We start from the raw sequence: 16,466 nt of genomic DNA, 5'->3' as shown, positions 1-16,466 counted from the left end.
TACCAAAACAAAATAGGCAAACTCAACAAGAAAGTAAAAGCTTGCGAAGAGAAGAAGGGTGAAGGCGAGAATTATCAACAATCGATGCCATCGACCGCCGATGTGTCAACCTCCTCCTCGCCTGGATCAGATGAAGCCTCTGGAGCTGAGTCTGCAACACCGAGATCTTCACCTGAAACCACTCTAACCTCGGGCGCTTCGGTGATTGTACCGGACAACCCGCCTTTGATATCCTGGGTGAGAAACATCGCTACCCTTTTGATGAGCACAGCATGGTTGTATGCCGCGAACGTAAGGAGAGAGGCTGTATGTAACTTGCTTGGTCTGGAAAAAACTTTGCTACACACAAAACACGTTGATGTCCTCAACCAGTGGGTTGCCCACAACCCTACCACGGTGGAGCAGCTGAAGCATCTAGGTTTACAAGATAAACTAAGCCTGGCGTTAATCAACCGTTTGGATGTTATATCTACAGAAAACTGGATACGTAAAATCGAATATTCTTTCAGATGGAAACTGGCAAAGAAGTCTGCTAAGCTCGCAACCAGGAAAGTTCGTAAGAGTTATTACAAGAGTGAGCTTGACAAATCCACAACGAAGAAGTGAGCCAAAGGTCTTGCCTCATTGTGTCTCGGGACTTGTTTTCTGGGGAAGCCTGCTATGACGCAAACATAATGGAAGACTCCGAGGAGGACTATGATGAGGACGACCAGGGTGAGGATTTGATAGAAACTCTGGATTACGATAACGACGAAAGGTTGGGCAAATATGACATTGAGGATGAAGAAAGGTTAGACGAATACGATCTACAAGACGATTTTGAGGACGATCGGAGTTACGACGATTACAGCATTGCCTCGAGCGACCGTGATGACCACGATGAACCGTCATGGACACGACAGAAAAAACCTAGAGCTAAACGTGAAGTGTATGAACAGATCACCGTAGGTTCTGGTGAATATAAACCTGTATTATCCTCTGACTCAGACTCTGATGAAGAAGTTCCTCTTGCTAGAAACAGAAAAAGACGCCAACGTGTTATGTCTGAGGTGGAGAAGGAGGAGGAGGATGATGAGGAGGAGGAGGCATATGAGAGGAAGGGAGCAGCCACTCGTATGATAGGAAAACCATCAGAAAGAAACCAGGCAAAACCAAGAGTAAGTCATCTCTGACTTCGAACCCTGCACAGCTTACATGTCGATGACTGTGGTGACATGAATGAAGACTGCCTGAGAAAGGACCAAGGACTCTATCCTTCGCATGAATCAGATTTCGTTTCATCAAAGAAAAGCGGTAGCAAGAGAAACCATTCTAAATACCGCAAGGCCATAACTAAGCACCACAGAGAAGCTCAACCCGTAAAGTTGTCTTCTTATGATTCCGATTCAGGCTCCGATTCACCGAAGACTCGACGTGAAAGACACAAACCGAGCGCCGACATTTCTACATCCATCTCACCTCAACCAGGCTGCAGCTACGACGCTGAAGCAGAAGTTTCCGAGGCACCCCCGCGCATGACTGCGTGTTCGGAGTCTGACACAGACCCCGATACAGACTCTTACGATTTTCATGTGAATATGTGAGTTGGTCCACTATGTCAGCTGTGTCTAGGAAAAGAAAAACGTGCCCTGGTCCACAGAGCAATGCCATGATAAAATATTCAGAGTCTCTTGTGAGAGGAATGGATGTTAGTCAAATATCAGAACCTTGTTCAAATAGAGTACCCACCGCAATGCATTCGGATTACGGGGAACCCGAGGCGAAGCGTGTACGCTCGACCGATGATAATGTGATTGTCAAATACCTCGAAGAAAAGTAAAGAGCTTGCATGTCATATTAACATTTGCTGGGTTTTTTTGTGTGTAGCTACGCCACAATGATGTGAGATAATAAAACAAGACAAAAGACCTGGTTTGTTTGATTGTTATCATTTATTCACATGCAACAGGTTACACTACACTCATGTGGTTCATAACATACATGGTTTATTCACAAGTAGGTAGTAGTCATTTCTTTATGCACATCAGCGTGTATCGTCTCATTGTTGTCAACCTACAATATCACAACTGGTGGTTACACTACACTCACATTGCTCATAACATACATGGTTTATTCACAAGTAGGTAGTAGTCATGCAGAGAGAGGGTGTGTGTGTGTGTGGAATACATAATGAATGCGGGCAGCTCCTTTCAGTCTATTGTGGGAGCGTTGAAACTCGATTTCCACGCTCTCTTTTCTGCAGAATCACTTTACTAATTGTAAAATTGACTTTTCACCTCCGACACGGAAACAGAAAAACTGAGACTGACTGTAACCTGCAGACTGTGGGGGAGAGAGAGGGGAGAGGGGAAAGTGCAAAGGTTTTTGGAGAAATTTACAAAACCCAAAACTAATAATAAAAAACAGATCAAATTCAGTTCCTCTCATTTCCAGTCCATCCGTAGAAGCACGACGATGATGATGGTGATGAGGAGAAGGAGGTGTGAGTAAGGCAAATAGCGGCTCTCAGTCTTATTCCAGCGGGACCTCCAGGCTCATGGATCAGTAGATGCCCGGCACGAAGCTGCGGAAGCCGTACAGCGCGTCCTGCCGCAGGTAGCTGTAGTCCTTGGGGGCGGCGGGGCTGCCCGGGCTGGATGCGCAGTAGGCCAGGGAGGAGGAGGACGAGGAGCCGCTGGAGCTCCAGGAGCAGGCATCGCTGCCCGGGCTAGGGGCCTCGGCTAGGCACGGGCTGAGCAGCACGGGCGGCTCTCCGACCTTACCCGCCTGCAGGTCCGCGATGCGGATGGTCTCGGACAGCGCCCAGATGTAGTTGTGCGCGAACCGCAGAGTCTCGATTTTCGTCAGCTTCGTCTCATCCGGGAATGCGGGCAGCACGCCGCGCAGCGCGTCCAGCGCGTCGTTCAGGTTGTGCATGCGGTTACGCTCGCGGTCGTTGGCTTTCAGGCGCCGGTTCTTCTTCACCACCTGCACCTTCGCGTCGCTGTGCGCGCGACCGCGACGCCGCTGCTTCTTCTGCTGCTGCTCAGGCTGCGGGGACGCGCAGCGTGGGCCGCGGGACTCCTCGTCTTTGCTGTGCGGGAAGAAGTTGCAGCTGTTGCTGTCGATGTCGGAGTAGAGCGAGTCCATGACTGCGGGGAGAGGAGAGGAGGCGTGAGGGATCCACACAAGAGGAATTCACCAGAAGTCTGTGGCAGTTCGGAGCGGCGCGCGTGTCTCTGCGTGTTTTCTGCTCTGGATCAGCTCGTGCGAGCCGGTGAGCCTGGCACACGACCGGCCTCAGCCCGCTTATATAGCGTGCTTGGGACAATGACCGGCCCCCTGCCCCCGCGCCCCCCTGTGACCCCCCCCCGGCCTGGCATTAGCGCGCAGGATGAGGGGATGAATGCTGCGGCAGGTCTGCCCCGTGCCGCGGGAGAAGCTCATTAACATAATGACGCCCGCGGTGTTTGTCCGCCCCGCGCAGAGAAGCGTGCCGGTAATCACGGCCAGCCAATCAGAGCGCGCGGCCGGCCACGCGAACTACACGCAATGCCCCCCCGTGAGACAGAAAGGACCAAACCCACTACGAGAGTTTAAACCAAAAACATGAAAAAAGGTGGAAGAAGAAAGCAGAGGCAGAGAGACCTCCACCTCCTCCACCCCGCCGGGCTGAGACACGCTTCGGAGAATCCATCCATCCATCCTCTGCTCACTGCTCCACAAACAGAAAGAGGAGCAGCAGCAGAAGGAGAAAGGAGCTTCATCCTAACAAAGAAAACTAGTCCTTTCTACCCGGAAGTCTTCGTCACTGTTCGGCTTTTTCCTTAACGTGAAGAGAAACGTCTCAAAGTTTAACTTGCACCTGCTCATTCTGTGCACCTCAGCAGCCATACAAAAAATCTACTGTTCACCTTTAAATCCGACAGACGTGCAACTATGAAGCCTTTCACAATAAAAGTCTGACCACCAACAGCTTTTAAACATAAGATTAACAACTAAAGTTTCTTTCCCGTCGCAGAATATATTTTTATCTTTACTGGGAAAATGTGAAAAATCAAACCTGATTTCTGCATAGACAAAAAGTGTATCTCATGTTTGTTTAATTTCACCAGAGATCATTATATACCCTTGTGTCCAAAAAACTAAAAAATAACCAAGTATGTGAACAAAAATTATTACAGTCTCCACCAGAATTACAAACACGGCCTCAGAGCATGACACAGAGACACTACATTAGCATCACACTCCACAGAATACAATCAAATCATCTCTCTTCTTAAACACTTTAAAAAAATACATAGAGTTTGGTTGATGGGGGGCTCTGCTAGGGGAGCATTTGCACTTCTGACCTCGGTGTTTCTAAAACTCTGAATGGCAGCATGTAAAATAAAACGGGAGCTACAACAGCGCCCTGAGGTGCTCCAGAGTTCACCGGCAGACATCACTAAGAGAGCTGCTAGAACGCTTCTGTAAGAGATAAATAGAATGTAAACCACAACCCCAGCATCTGAACACAAGCGTTAAAAATGACCTCGATCTTTGGGTCATTTTTATCTGACACGTCGGGCTTCGGCTGAACTGTTTCACCTTATGAAGTCTGGCTTTTTTGTCCGTCTTTTCATCCCTTCAGGCAGCAGTAAACCCATCCAGCGTGAGCGCACACAGACCAATTTTCTTTAAGTGTTTTTTAAAGACATCTTTATGAGACAGGCATACAATTTTCCATTAATTATTCCATTTATTCAGTATGCAGTCCAGCGGAGGAGAAGCAGAGACCTGCACACAAATCATCTCTGCCCCGGCTGCAGGGCCGGCACAAGCCTCCGTGAGGCCCCAACAACGAGCCAGCAAATCCTATTTCACCCAAAGAGGATAAAGCACGCTTAATACAAGAAGAAATCCAGTTTTCTGCATTTTACTGAAGTTTAAAAACAAATGTTTCTGAGGGGACATGTCTGCAGAATTTTACAGACCTCATGTTTGCTTTAAGGTTGGAAACTCTTTAAGGAGAAAGAAAAGAAAGGAGCCTTTAAAGGAAAGAAAGATGAACTCTTGGGGAAGATTTTGTTGAATGCAGAAAGAAAGAGTTAAAGAAGGAAAGAAAGGGAGTGGAAAGTAGAGAAGAAATAAAGAAAGGTAAGATGAGGAGAAACCCATGAAGACGAATAAGAGATGAAATTCAAAAACAAACAACTGACTGCAACAGAAAAATAAATCTTCCAGAGGTTAGTTTTACGTCTGCAGAATACTCAGGGAAGTTTTTTTATGAAGGAAAGAAAAAACAGAGAAAAAGAGAGAAGATGAAATATTGTCAAGTCAAAAAGAAATAGTAAGAAAAAGGAGTTTAATTTGTGCAACAAATCGCTTTCTCTGCAGAATTTGTCATGTTGCTTAGTTTGGTGCATGATTTTAATGAAATTTAAAATTCTGCAAAGTAGGAAGAAAAGAAAGGAAAGAAGGTTGAACCTTCAGTGCTGAAAGAAAGATCTGAGGAAGGAAAAAGGAAAAAATGGAGTTAAGAAGGATTAAGAGATAGTGACGGAAGAAAGTAAATAATTAAACTTAACCCTCGTGCTCCCCTTCGGGGCAGCTCCGGACCCCGGGGGTCCCCGAGTACCCCTGGATCGCATTTCACAAGCCGAGCATCAGGTTTGGCTCCCGCGTGTGGTAACAGACAATACGGTGAAGCGACACGCAAGCTACGCGAAAGCTGTGCTCTGTCCGTGTCCCAGCCTCCACCACACTCTGTTCCGTGTGTGTTTTGCACAACACCCCCCCCCCCCCCAAAAAAAACCAACCCAATATCAATCCTGGCCTAATGTTACTTGTTGTACTAGTCAGCATTGTACTTTGTAATATTTCACTGCCCTGCATATATAAAGATTGCATACAATTTCACCTTGCTTAATTTGTTTTTGTTATTTTTTTTTTATTCAGCGCATGAGACTCAATTTCAGACCCTCTCCATGAGACCTGCGCCTGTGTTCATGAGCTTGTGTTCATGAGCCTGTGTTCATGAGCCTGTGTTCATGAGCCTGTGTTCATGCTTATCACACATCTGTCCTCCACAAGCCAGGGAGTTTCGCGTAATACAAGCGCTATCTTCTCACGTCGCCTTCTCCACTGGGTCGTATTTCACAGGCCGTGCATCAGGGTTGGCTCCCGCGTGTGGTAACAGACAATACGGTGAAGCGACACGCAAGCTACACGAAAGCTGTGCTCTGTCCGTCCGTGTCCCAGCCTCCACCACACTCTGTTCCGTGTGTGTTTTGCACAACCCCCCCCCCCCCCCAAAAAAAAAAAGAAGCAACCCAATATCACTCCCGGCCTACAATTTCACCTTGCCTAATTTGTTTTTTTTTTTTTATTCAGCGCATGAGACTCAATTTCAGACCCTCTCCATGAGACCTGCGCCTGTGTTCATGAGCTTGTGTTCATGAGCCTGTGTTCATGAGCCTGTGTTCATGCTTATCACACATCTGTTCTCCACAAGCCAGGGAGTTTCGCGTAATACAAGCGCTATCCTCTCACGTCGCCTTCTCCACTGGGTCGTATTTCACAGGCCGTGCATCAGGGTTGGCTCCCGCGTGTGGTAACAGACAATACGGTGAAGCGACACGCAAGCTACACGAAAGCTGTGCTCTGTCCGTGTCCCAGCCTCCACCACACTCTGTTCCGTGTGTGTTTTGCACAACCCCCCCCCCCCCCAAAAAAAAAAAGAACCAACCCAATATCACTCCCGGCCTACAATTTCACCTTGCCTAATTTGTTATTTTTTTTTTATTCAGCGCATGAGACTCAATTTCAGACCCTCTCCATGAGACCTGCGCCTGTGTTCATGAGCTTGTGTTCATGAGCCTGTGTTCATGAGCCTGTGTTCATGCTTATCACACATCTGTTCTCCACAAGCCAGGGAGTTTCGCGTAATACAAGCGCTATCCTCTCACGTCGCCTTCTCCACTGGGTCGTATTTCACAGGCCGTGCATCAGGGTTGGCTCCCGCGTGTGGTAACAGACAATACGGTGAAGCGACACGCAAGCTACACGAAAGCTGTGCTCTGTCCGTGTCCCAGCCTCCACCACACTCTGTTCCGTGTGTGTTTTGCACAACCCCCCCCCCCCCCCCCCCCCCCCCAAAAAAAAAAGAACCAACCCAATATCACTCCCGGCCTACAATTTCACCTTGCCTAATTTGTTATTTTTTTTTTATTCAGCGCATGAGACTCAATTTCAGACCCTCTCCATGAGACCTGCGCCTGTGTTCATGAGCTTGTGTTCATGAGCCTGTGTTCATGAGCCTGTGTTCATGCTTATCACACATCTGTTCTCCACAAGCCAGGGAGTTTCGCGTAATACAAGCGCTATCCTCTCACGTCGCCTTCTCCACTGGGTCGTATTTCACAGGCCGTGCATCAGGGTTGGCTCCCGCGCCCCGTACACCCACGTTTCCCTCCCCGGATGCCACTCCCGTTTCAATTTTTCGCCTAGTTTCGGGCAGGCTCTATGGCGTTCGTCCATGGGAGGCCGCTGTTAACCCTCATGCTCCCCTTCGGGGCAGCCCCAGACCCCGGGGGTCTCAGAGTACCCCACCCTCAGTAGAGACCGGTGAATGAAAATGTTAACCCTCATGCTTCCCTTCGGGGCAGCCCCAGACCCCGGGGGTCCCAGAGTACCCCAACCTCAGTAGAGACCGGTGAATGAAAATGTTAAAAAAAACCAGAATGATCATTTGGGGTCGAAGAGTGCCCCAGAGCGATTCTAATGGGTTCGTCAGGGGATCGGGAAAGAAAACGTAGCACTTGGGGACCACGCACAGAAGCTGCTGTGGCACCATGGGGGTCATTGATACCCCAGTACATGAAAATGAAGCATAATCACAATAATAATAATAATAATAATAATAATAATAATAATAATAATAATGAGAAGAAGAAGAAGAAGAAGAATACAACACACAGATGCTTCTGAGTTTTATTTTATTTTATTTGAAATTACACTCACGATACAACTGAGGCAATCTGGAAGGCAAAATAAAAGTCAACAACGGGGTTGAATCAGCCTTTCAAGACAAACGAATCTCAGTAGATATGTCAAGAACAGGTTTACATGAAAAAAAAAGAAGGTTTAGATCAAAAAAATATCAACAAACTGTCCGTGTTTCAGGCGCTCGGTGCTGTACAGCGCCTCTGGTGGCTGTGAATACATGATATAAATCTCACCGTAGGATGCGTGCATTGAAAGAATCAGCCTTTTGTTACAAACGAATCTCAGTAATCTCCTTTGTAACACTCTGTGACCAGCCGCAGCTGGCCAATTTTCACCACATCCTCTCCCACCAGTTTGTCGCCCTCTGCCTCTTTTCTGAGACAGCTGTCGGTGAGAGACTCGGGCGAAACGTCCTCTTTGAAAGCATACGCATCCCCCAGGATGGTGTTTCCGGACGCACTCTTTCTCGAGCCTGTTTTACTGACCAGAAGGAGTCTCAGTTCTTCACGGGTCGCAGAGCCTGCGGGGTTGGGGAAACGATGGTTACATTTGAATCATTCTAGAAAAAAACAAAACAAAACATGAAACACTACGTTACACTAGGCTATTCTTTTGTTATCTTTGTATCGATGTTGACAGCAAGCAGTTTGTCTACATAAAGCAAGTACCACAAGCAGCACACAACCCTGGGATTGCACTTTACCTTTGTATCGATGATGACAGCCAGCAGTTTGCCCACGTAACGCGAGTAGCACAAGCAGCACACGTCCCTGATCGCCAACTTGGTCTTTGGTCGCCTTTGGTCGCCAACATTTTCAGTAAGCTAAGAAAAGGAGAAAGGAAAAAGAGGTGAAATTAAGGCACATTCAGGGAAAGTCTTTCAGATCAGATTACCAAGTTAAACCACACTGAAAATACGCGTTGAATAAACCATGACCCCAAACTGGTCGGTTGTCCCACGTGTTTCCCCGTAGCTACTCCGGGCGCGCACACAATGAGCCCTGGTTTCGCGACGCAGGCGTAGCAACAACCTCCTTCTCCTCCTCACTGCCTCCTGTGTGTGTGTGTGTGTGTGTGTGTGTGTGTGTGTGTGTGTGTGTGTGTGTGTGTAGGAGGTACTGGGTTCCTCAAAGACGGTGGTGTTCGCGTAACCCGCCCTCCGCAGACCTAAGCGTACGCTACCGAGGCACTTGAGAACGATGTAGAGGGAGCAAGGATGAGGAGGAGGCAAGGAGTGTCTGAAGTCCAAACGGAGGGCGGTGTTCGCGTAGTAGGCAGGCCACAGAGCTGCTCTTTCACTAGCGAGGCACTTGAGAACAATGAGAGGGAGCAAGGAGGAGGAGGAGACACGGAGAGCCCGAGGTCCAACTGGAGGGCGGTGTTCACGTAATAGGCAGGCAAAACAGCTTCGCTTTCACTAGCGAGGCACTTGAGAACGATGTAGAGGGAGCAAGGAGGACGAGGAGCAACGGAGAGCCCGAGGTCCAACTGGAGGGCAGTGTTCGCGTAATAGGAAGGCCAAACAGCTTCTCTTTCACTAGCGAGGCGCATGAGAACGAAGGAGAAGGAGCAAGGAGGACGAGGAGCAACGGAGATCCCGAGGTCCTCACCGAAGGGGGTGTTCGCGAAACCGGCCCTCCGCAGACATAAGCGTACGCTAGCGAGGAGCATAAACGGAGGGCGGTGTTCGCGTAATGGGCAGGCCAAACAGCTGCGCTTTTACTAGCGAGGCACTTGAGAATGATGGAGAGGGAGCGAGGAGGACGAGGAGGCATGGAGAGCCCGAGGTCCAACTGGAGGGCAGTGTTCGCGTAATAGGCAGGCCAAACAGCTTCTCTTTCACTAGCGAGGGGCATGAGAACAAAGGAGAGGGAGCAGGGAGGACGAGGAGCAAAGGAGATCCAGAGGTCCTCACCGAAGGCGGTGTTCGCGAAACCGGCCCTCCGCAGACATAAGCGTACGCTAGCGAGGAGCATAAACGGAGGGCGGTGTTCGCGTAATAGGAAGGCCAAACAGCTTCTCTTTTACTAGCGAGGCGCTTGAGAACGATGTAGAGGGAGCGAGGAGGACGAGGAGCAACGGAGAGCCCGAGATCCAACTGGAGGGCGGTGTTCGCGTAATAGGAAGGCCAAACAGCTTCTCTTTCACTAGCGAAGTGCATGAGAACGAAGGAGAAGGAGCAAGGAGGACGAGGAACAACGGAGAGCCCGAGGTCCAACTAGAGGGCGGTGTTCGTGAAACCGGCCATCCGCAGACCTAAGCGTACGCTCGCGAGAAGCATAAACGGAGGGCGGTGTTCGCGTAATAGGAAGGCCAAACAGCTTCTCTTTCACTAGCGAAGTGCATGAGAACGAAGGAGAAGGAGCAAGGAGGACGAGGAACAACGGAGAGCCCGAGGTCCAACTAGAGGGCGGTGTTCGTGAAACCGGCCATCCGCAGACCTAAGCGTACGCTCGCGAGAAGCATAAACGGAGGGTGGTGTTCGCGTAATGGGCAGGCCAAACAGCTGCGCTTTCACTAGCGAGGCGCTTGAGAAGGATGTAGAGGGAGCAAGGAGGACGAGGAGCAACAGAGAGCCCGAGGTCCAACTGGAGGGCGGTGTTCGCGTAATAGGCCCTCCGCAGACCTCAGCCTACTCTCGCGAGGAGCATAAAGCGAGGGCGGTGTTCGTGTACTAGGCAGGCCAAACAGCTTCTCTTTCACTAGCGAGGCGCATGAGAACGAAGGAGAAGGAGCAAGGAGGACGCGGAGCAACGGAGATCCCGAGGTCCTCACCGAAGGGGGTGTTCGCGAAACCGGCCCTCCGCAGACATAAGCGTACGCTAGCGAGGAGCATAAACAGAGGGCGGTGTTCGCGTAATGGGCAGGCCAAACAGCTGCGCTTTCACTAGCGAGGCACTTGAGAATGATGGAGAGAAAGCAAGGAGGACACGGAGACACGAAAAGCCCGAGGTCCTCACCAAAGGGGGGTATTCGCGAAACCGGCCCTCCGGAGACCTAAGCGTACGCTAGCGAGGAGAATCTGAATGATGTAGAGGGAGCAAGGATGAGGAGGAGGCAAGGAGTGTCTGAAGTCCAAACGGAGGATGGTGTTCGCGTAATAGGCAGGCGAAACAGCTGCTCTTTCACTAGCGAGGCACTTGAGAGTAATGTAGAAGGGGCAAGGAAGACGGGGAGCAACGGAGATCCCAAGGTCTTCACCGAAGAGGGTGTTCGCGAAACCCACCCTCTGCAAACCTAAGCGTACTCTAGCGAGGAGCGGGACAAGGATGTAGAGGGAGCAAGGAGGACAAGGAGGCACGGAGAGCCCGAGGTCCAAACGGAGGGCGGTGTTCGCGTAATAGGCAGACCAAACAGCTGCTCTTTCACTAGCTAGGCGCAGGAGAACGATGGAGAAGGAGCAAGGCAGACGAGGAGCAACGGAGAGCCCGAGGTCCTCACTCAGGCCCATTTACGCGTAACCCAAGGCCCATCCGGCAAAGCGCTCACCTGCGAGGAGCAGGAGAATGGAACAGAAGGAGGTCGCAGGACTAGGAGGCAAAGAGAGTCCGAGGTCCTCACTTAGGCTGGTTTACGCGAACACTGCCGAGAAGGAGACCACGATGATGATGATGATGATGTGAAGTTGAGAGTTGTTTCCTCTGGCGGTTCGGGGTCCCTCCGGACCCCAGTGTTTGCCATCGTAACTTACGAATGGCGGTTCGGGGTCCCTCCAGACCCCAGTGTTTGCCATCGTAACTTACGAATGTGTATTGGGGTTGCGAAATACCCCATCGTGGGTACGCTTTGACCCCATAGTAATCGTGGAGTAGAGAACATCCCTGCTCCTCTCGAAGGCTGGTTTACGCGTAACCCGAGGCCCATCCGGCTAAGCGCTCGCCTGTGAGGAGCAGGAGAACGGAACAGAAGGAGGAATGAGGACTTGGAAGCAGGGAGAGTTCGAGGTCCTCACTTAGGCGCGTTTACGCGAACACTGCCGAGAAGGAGACGATGATGATGATGTGAAGTTGAGAGTTGTTTCCTCCGGCGGTTTGGGGTCCCTCCATACCCCAGTGTTTGCCATCGTAACTTACGAATGGCGGTTCGGGGTCCCTCCAGACCCCAGTGTTTGCAGTCCGAAGTCCTCACTTAGGGACGTTTACGCGAACACTGCCAAGAAAGAGACGACGATGATGATGATGATGATGATGATGATGATGATAATGATGATGTAAAGTTGAGAGTTGTTTCCTCCGGCGGTTCGGGGTCCCTCCGGACCCCAGTGTTTGCAATCGTAACTTACGAATGTGTATTGGGGTTGCAAAATACCCCATCGTGGGTACGCTTTGACCCCATAGTAATCGTGGAGTAGAGAACATCCCTGCTCCTCTCGAAGGCCGGTTTACGCGTAACCCGAGGCCCATCCGCCTAAACGCTCCCCTGTGAGGAGCAGGAGAACGGAACAGAAGGAGGTCGCAGGACTAGGAGGCAGGGAGAGTCCAAGGTCCTCACTTAGGCCCGTTTACGCGAACACTGCCGAGAAGGAGACGACGATAATGACGATGATGATGATGATGATGTGAAGTTGAGAGTTGTTTCCCACGGCGGTTCGTGGTCCCTCCGGACCCCAGTGTTTGCCATCGTAACTTACGAATGACGGTTCGGGGTCCCTCCAGACCCCAGTGTTTGCAATCGTAACTTACGAATGTGTATTGGGGTTGCAAAATACCCCATCGTGGGTACGCTTTGACCCCATAGTAATCGTGGAGTAGAGAACATCCCTGCTCCTCTCGAAGGCCGGTTTACGCGTAACCCGAGACCCATCCGGCTAAACGCTCCCCTGTGACGAGCAGGAGAACGGAGAAGGAAGGAGGAATGAGGACGTGGAGGCAGGGAGAGTCCGAGGTCCTCACTTAGGCCCATTTACGCGAACACTGCCGAGAAGGAGACGACGATAATGACGATGATGATGATGATGATGTGAAGTTGAGAGTTGTTTCCCACGGCGGTTCGTGGTCCCTCCGGACGCCAGTGTTTGCCATCGTAACTTACGAATGACGGTTCGGGGTCCCTCCAGACCTCAGTGTTTGCAATCGTAACTTACGAATGTGTATTGGGGTTGCAAAATACCCCATCGTGGGTACGCTTTGACCCAATAGTAATCGTGGAGTAGAGAACATCCCTGCTCCTCTCGAAGGCCGGTTTACGCGTAACCCGAGGCCCATCCGGCTAAACGCTCCCCTGTGACGAGAAGGAGAACGGAACAGAAGGAGGAATGAGGACATGGAGGCAGGGAGAGTCCGAGGTCCTCATTTAGGGCCGTTTTCGTGTAACCTTGAACGCATCCGGCTAGGCGCTCGCCTGCGAGGAGGAGGAGAACGGAGCAGAAGGAGGAAGGAGGACGCTGAGGCAGGGAGAGTCCGAGGTCCTCACGGAGATCCGTTTACGCGAACACTGTCGAAAACGAGACGATGATGATGATGATGATGATGATGATCATGATTATGATGATGATGATGTGAAGTTGAGAGTTGTTTCCTGCGGCGGTTCGGGGTCCCTCCAGACCCCAGTGTTTGCAATCGTAACTTACGAATGTGTATTGGGGTTGCGAAATACCCCATCGTGGGTACGCTTTGACCCCATAGTAATCGTGGAGTAGAGAACATCCCTGCTCCTCTCGAAGGCCGGTTTACGCGTAACCCGAGGCCCATCCGGCTAAACGCTCCCATGTGACGAGAAGGAGAACGGAACAGAAGGAGGAATGAGGACGTGGAGGAAGGAAGAGTCCGAGGTCCTCACTTAGGGCCGTTTTCGTGTAACCTTGAACCCATCCGGCTAGGCGCTCGCCTGCGAGGAGCAGGAGAACGGAGCAGCAGGAGGAAGGAGGACTTGGAGGCAGGCAGAGTCCGAGGTCCTCACTGAGATCCGTTTACGCGAACACTGTCGAAAACGAGACGATGATGATGATGATGATGTGAAGTTGAGAGTTGTTTCCTCCGGCGGTTCGGGGTCCCTCCAGACCCCAGTGTTTGCCATCGTAACTTACGAATGTGTATTGGGGTTGCGAAATACCCCATCGTGGGTACGCTTTGACCCCATAGTAAACGTGGAGTAGAGAACATCCCTGCTGCTCTCGAAGGCCGGTTTACGCGTAACCCGAGGCCCATCATGCTAAGCGCTCGCCCGTGAGGAGCAGGAGAACGGAGCAGAAGGAGGAAGGAGGACGCTGAGGCAGGGAGAGTCCGAGGTCCTCACTGAGATCCGTTTACGCGAACACTGTCGAAAACGAGACGATGATGATGATGATGATGATGATGATGATGATGATGATGATGATGATGATGATCTGAAGTTGAGAGTTGTTTCCTCCGGCGGTTCGCGGTCCCTCCAGACCCCAGTGTTTGCCATCGTAACTTACTAATGTGCATTGGGGGTTGCGAAATACCCTATCGCGATTAAAAAGGGGTCACAGTGTACCCATGGTGTTCAAAGCACCCCCAGTCCTCGCTAAGGCCGGTTTACGCATAACCCGGGGCCCACCAGCTAGGCGCTTGCCTGCGAGGAGCAGGAGAACGGAACAGAAGGAGGTAGGAGGACCAGGAGGCAGGGAGAGGTCAAGTTCCCCGCTTAGGCCGGTTTACGCGTAACCCGGGGCCCATCCAGCTAAGTGCTCGCCTTCGAGGAGCAGGAGAACAGAGCAGCAGGAGGTAGGAGGATAAGGATACAGGGGGAGTCCGAGGTCCTCATGGAAGCCGGTTTACGCGAACACTGCCCTCTGCAAAGCTAAGCGTCGGACAGCGAGTCGCAGGAGAACCGAGGAGAAGGAGAAAGGAGGATGCTGAGGCAGGGGGAGTCCGAGGTCCTTGCTTAGGTCGGTTTACGCGAACACAACCGAGAAGGAGAAGATGATGATGATGATGATGATGTGAAGTTGAGAGTTGTTTCCTCCGGCCGTTCGGGGTCCCTCCAGACCGCAGTGTTTGCCATCGTAACTTACGAATGTGCATTGAGGTTGCGAAATACCCCATGGTGGGTACACTTTGACCACTTAGTAATCGCGGAGTAGAAAGCACCCCCCGGTCCTCACTTAGGCCCGTTTACACGAACACTGCCGAGAAGGAGACGATGATGATGATGATGATGATGTGAAGTTGAGAGTTGTTTACTCCGGCCGTTCGGGGTCCCTCCAGACCCCAGTGTTTGCCATCGTAACTTACGAATATGCATTGGGGTTGTGAAATACCCCATGGTGGGTACACTTTGACCACTTAGTAATCGCGGAGTAGAAAGCACCCCCGGTCCTCACTTAGGCCCGTTTACACGAAAACTGCCGAGAAGGAGACGATGATGATGATGATGATGATGATGATGATGTGAAGTTGAGAGTTGTTTCCTCCGGCCGTTCGGGGTCCCTCCAGACCCCAGTGTTTGCCATTGTAACTTACGAATGTGCATATGGGTTGCGAAATACCCCATTGCGATTCCTAAAGGGTCACACATTACCCATGGAACACAGAGCGCCTGAGGTACCCGCTTAGGCCTATTTACGCGTAACTCGGGGCCATCTGGCTATACGCTCACCTGCGAGGCGCAGGAGAACGGAGCAGAAGGAGGAAAGAGGACAGGGAGTCAGAGAGAGTCTGAGGTCCTCACTTACAACGGTTTACGCGTAACCCGGGGCCCATTCAGCTAAGCGCTCGTCTGTGAGGAGCAGGAGAACAGAGCAGAAGGAGGAAGGAGGACGGGGAGGCAAGGAGAGTCCGAGGTCCTCACTTAGGCTGGTTTACGCGAACACTCTCGAGAAGGAGACGACGATGATGATGATGATGATGATGATGATGATGTGAAGTTGAGAGATGTTGCCATGGTGTTTTGTGGGTCCGCCAGACCCAAAGGTTTGCCATCGTAACTTACGAATGTGCATTGGGGTTGTGAAATACCCCATCATGGGAACACTTTGACCCCTTAGTAATCGCGGAGTAGAAAGCACCCCCGGTCCTCACTTAGGTCCGTTTACACGAACACTGCCGAGAAGGAGACGATGATGATGATGATGATGATGTGAAGTTGTAACTTACGAATGTGCATTTGGGTTGCGAAATACCCCATCGCGATTCCTAAAGGGTCACACATTACCCACGGAACGCAGAGCGCCCGAGGTCCCAACTTAGGCCTGTTTACGTGTAACTCGGGGCCCATCCGGCTAAGCGCTGGCCTGCGAGGTGCAGAAGAACGGAGCAGAAGGAGGAAAAAGCAGAGGGAGGCAGAGAGAGTCCGAGGTCCTCACTTAGGCCGGTTTACGCATAACCCGGGGCCCATCCGACAAGGTGCTTGCCTTCGAGGAGCAGCAGAACGGAGCAGAAGGAGGTAGGAGGACTAGCAGGCAGGGAGAGTCCGAGGTCCCCACTTAGGCTGGTTTACGCGAACGCTGCCGAGAAGGAGACGATGATGATGATGATGATGATGAAGATGATGATATGAAGTTGACAGTTGTTGCCGTGGCGCTTGGGGGTCCCTCC

General features: G+C 51.1%; 2 protein-coding genes across 2 annotated transcripts in view; both read right to left on the bottom strand.

Moving 5' to 3' along the window:
• The window catches only part of LOC134633524 (integrin alpha-M-like), a 216,923-nt gene that overhangs the window by 126,949 nt on the left and 73,508 nt on the right, over positions 1-16,466 (bottom strand). The gene's annotated exons all lie outside the window — the stretch shown is intronic.
• On the bottom strand, positions 2,542-3,129 carry LOC134632611 (neurogenin-1-like). Its single transcript, XM_063481308.1, has one exon. The coding sequence runs from the start codon at positions 3,127-3,129 to the stop codon at positions 2,542-2,544; it is 588 nt and encodes a 195-aa protein (XP_063337378.1).

The sequence above is a fragment of the Pelmatolapia mariae genome, linkage group LG8, assembly GCF_036321145.2.
Source record: "Pelmatolapia mariae isolate MD_Pm_ZW linkage group LG8, Pm_UMD_F_2, whole genome shotgun sequence".
NCBI lineage: Eukaryota > Metazoa > Chordata > Actinopteri > Cichliformes > Cichlidae > Pelmatolapia > Pelmatolapia mariae.
Note: the sequence above shows the minus strand (reverse complement) of the source record. Positions and strands in the feature narration are given on the sequence as shown.

Coding starts and splice junctions, on each gene's coding strand:
- LOC134632611 (XM_063481308.1), bottom strand. CDS start 3,129: ATGGACTCGCTCTACTCCGACATCGACAGCAACAGCTGCAACTTCTTC.